Source organism: Geospiza fortis, unplaced genomic scaffold, assembly GCF_000277835.1.
Source record: "Geospiza fortis unplaced genomic scaffold, GeoFor_1.0 scaffold54, whole genome shotgun sequence".
Taxonomy (NCBI): Eukaryota; Metazoa; Chordata; class Aves; order Passeriformes; family Thraupidae; genus Geospiza; species Geospiza fortis.
The window spans coordinates 8,224,444-8,227,855 of record NW_005054301.1 but is presented as its reverse complement, the minus strand read 5'-3'; the positions used below and the strand labels follow the sequence as shown (position 1 = coordinate 8,227,855).

At 46.2% G+C, this 3,412-nt stretch overlaps 1 protein-coding gene across 1 annotated transcript in view; it reads right to left on the bottom strand.

The window, feature by feature from the left end:
• Positions 1-284: 284 nt before the first annotated feature.
• The window catches only part of NFKBIA (NFKB inhibitor alpha), a 3,995-nt gene continuing 867 nt past the window's right edge, over positions 285-3,412 (bottom strand). Inside the window, exons 2-6 of the mRNA XM_031064673.1 lie at positions 3,210-3,375; positions 2,490-2,700; positions 1,912-2,000; positions 1,527-1,787; positions 285-1,033 (exon numbers count right to left, since the gene is read on the bottom strand). Of these exons, the coding sequence (XP_030920533.1) occupies positions 986-1,033; positions 1,527-1,787; positions 1,912-2,000; positions 2,490-2,700; positions 3,210-3,375 (775 nt within the window). The 3' untranslated portion in view covers positions 285-985. The remainder of the gene's footprint in view (positions 1,034-1,526; positions 1,788-1,911; positions 2,001-2,489; positions 2,701-3,209; positions 3,376-3,412) is intronic.

The window sequence follows — 3,412 nt, the reverse complement described above, 5'->3', positions numbered from 1 at the left end:
GGCAGCCTAGAGCTGGAAGAGAGGGGGAATCCCAGCCCCACGATCTGCGTGCTGCAGCGGGTGCAGGAAACAACACCTACGTCTGCTTCCAAAATTAGCTGCGGCAGAAGGGCTGAGAGCTGCAAGCTGCTTAGATGGCTTACCACTGCTGAGGTGAACCACCTAAAATCCCTGAGAATGTTACCCCAATGGGCTACTAGGTGTTAAAGCGTTTCTTAAAAAGCAAACCAGGTAGAATCCCACGATCTCAGGGAGGTGGGCAATGAACTGTTTTACAGACAAGGTACGTTAATCAGACTTTTTTTAATAAATACATATCTCACATGTACCAAAATAATTATAAACAAAAAATGTACAGTATTTACACAATATACAGTTGCTAAAAAGTGTAGCAATTATGACACACACAGTGTGAAACACACTTTTCCAATGCCCACAGTTAACATTATTCCTACTTTGCCTAAGAGCCAAGACGGCACCAGGCCCTTGTTCTGACTCCTCCTCCTGGGAAGCCTCACTGAGAGAGGCTGAGGTCAGTCAGAAAGGACAGGGACTGACACCAGCACAGCACAAATGAACGCAGAGTCTCTGAAAAGGGGTGCTGGCATGAGTCCACCTAGCCACGAAAAGGTCACTTGTTCCCTGTAGTACCTGATGCCACAAGAAAGCTCCCTATAATGAGCAGGCTGGATGTGTACTCTGCTACCTTTGCACGGCTGAGAAGATTGGCTATGTGGATCTTTATCAGGTGGTGTGAATAATCACAGATCTGTACTGATGTTACACATCCCACTCCTGTATTTAAACTCAAGGGAGATCCTGGAACTGTCCTGTTACAATAACGTGCTCCTTCTCCTTGCTGGGCAGTGTAGTATTTCCCTCCTCTTTTTTCTCTCCACATTGTGACTTTCTTTTTAGATGAAAGAAGTCAGTCCTTTTTCTATACAGATGTATACAGTCACTTCTTTTCAGAGAAAGCTCTGCTTTAAAATGCCAGCTGTCGTCCTCCAATAAGGCAGTCATCATATATAAGCTGCAAGAAGAAAAAAACCCAAAATGCTGTTAATGCAAAAATCTTACTTAAAGTATCATACCCACTCTGGGATAACAGCCAAACTCTACATACAAATTCTTCAGCAGTGTATAAAATTTCTACACCAAAATGGTTACATACACCATTTAACGTAGCACTCAGAATGTCAGAAAAACAAATCCTAGGGAGGAGAAAGCCACCCACTAACTTTAATTTTCTCTCACGAGGTTCTGTGTCAGCAACAGAACTGTGTTCAGAGAACCATGTTGCATGAAGTTAACCTCCATTCCCTCAAGTTATTTTTTACATTTTATTCTTACTCTGTTTGCATGCTTGCCTCATCTGCCATTTTGCTGATTGTGTAATCTTTGGTACACCTATCTGCTACACAGCAAGAGGTCACTGGGGCATGCTTTCAGAGTGACACCAAAAAATACCCTGCACAGAACAGGATTTTCCCCTTTCTCTCATAAAAATGAAAGCAGCTACTTACTTCATCCTCCGTGAACTCAGGCTCCGATTCACTGCTCTCTTCATCCTCACTTTCTGGCAACATCTGCAGGTCAGCTGTGGTCAGCTGCTTCAGCTGTTCCTGTATGCTTGAGTTGTCTCTTCCCCATGTGAGCTGATAGGGGGAATAGCCCTGATAGGTCACTTTGTTCACATCTGCCCCATGTTTCACCAGAAGCGACACCAGTTCTGAATTCTGCAGATCGACTGCCAAATGTAGTGCTGTTCTGCCATTGCATGGCTCCTGTGTGAAAACAGCAAAAGGTTTGGCATGTCAGGAGAGGCAGAGCCACTGTCAGATCTGTTGATTCTAATCTACTGATTCTTAAGAGCCCTACTCAGGTAAATTGATGGTACACATTACATACCTGTGCGTTTACATCTGCTCCCAAGGACAGCAGGTACTCCACAATGCCCAGGTATCCCTGAATAGATGCTAAATGAAGACACGTATGTCCTGGAAGATACAAACAAAGGGAAAACTTGAGTAAGTCTAACCAATGTCTCATCATTACTTAAAAGCCAAAATGATAGGCCTGGATGGTCTATCTAAATTTGCAATTCATTCATGGCAAAAGGGTGTTTTCCAGAAGAGCTTTCCAGCCTCCAGGATAAATAAAAGGGCTGGATTTTGAAAAGATTTCTTGGAGGCTTTATTCCAGTGTCTGAGTGCAACTTATTACAAATAAAAAAAAGAGGAGCACGGCAAAGGCACTCACTAAAAATGCAAAGTTCAAAGCCATGAGAGACTATAATCAACAGTGAGGATGCCTACAAGACAGTACATTTCAAAAAAGTCAGACACTGCTGCATGCTTTGGGCTCCTCAACTCTCAAATGGAACAAAATAATCCTTCTCCAGAGATCTTTGAGATCCACAGGAGACCAACCCTGCCCTGAGCCAGCCCACCAAGAGGAAGTGTTCAGGATGGGGAGTGTGTCTGTACCGTTGTAGTTGGCTGCCTGCAGGACAGCCAGGAGGTGCTGGGGCTGGCAGTGCTGTGTGAGCACGCTGACACTCGTGAGGGAGCCCTGCTGGCAGGCGATGTGCAGGGGGGTGTTTCCTCGGAAATCCCTGATGTCCAGGTCGCATCCGGCCTTCAGAAGATGCCCAGCAATTTCAGGCTGATCAGTTATCACTGCCAGGTGAAGAGGAGTCTGCAAGCATAAGAGCAAAAGCACTGTAAGTTACACCACGAACTTGGCACCGGCATCTAGACAAGCAGACCTCTTGGTCACTTGGTGATTTCTGCCAACAAATAAAAGCATGAAAGCACACCCCATAAACTCAGCTCTTTATGCTTCCCAAGTTGTTGTACAGTTGCCCATTCATCTGGAAGTGATGAACTTTGGGCTCTCTGGATAAACCAACCACCAGCTGCTATGAAGGGTATCATTAACATCTCCATAAAGAGGGATGCAACCCATGGCATCATATTTGAAAAATGTGGGCGTTAAATGCCACACTCTCAGGGGAGAGGAAGCATTGTACCAACCCCGGCTGGAGCCAGCTGGGGACTTCCCTGAACGTAGGCTTTGATTCAACTGATTCCATCAATTAAACAAAAAAAAAAAAATAAAGGGACTTTTTGGGGGGAATTCCCCAGAGGGAGTGTGTGGGTGTGGCAGGGGCTGATCCGGATTTGGGGCTATCGAGGTGAAAGTACCTGGCTGAGGTTGTTCTGGAAGTTCAGGAAAGCCCGGTCACCGGCTGCCTGCTGGATCACCTCCAGGCTCAGGGCTTTTTCCTCGTGAATAATGGCCAAGTGGAGAAAACTGCAGGGGGGAAAAAGGAGTAATGAAGCAACACGCGTTAACCCCCCTGACGCCACGCTGAGCCCGCCGGGCCGGGCCGGGTCACGCGCGGGTG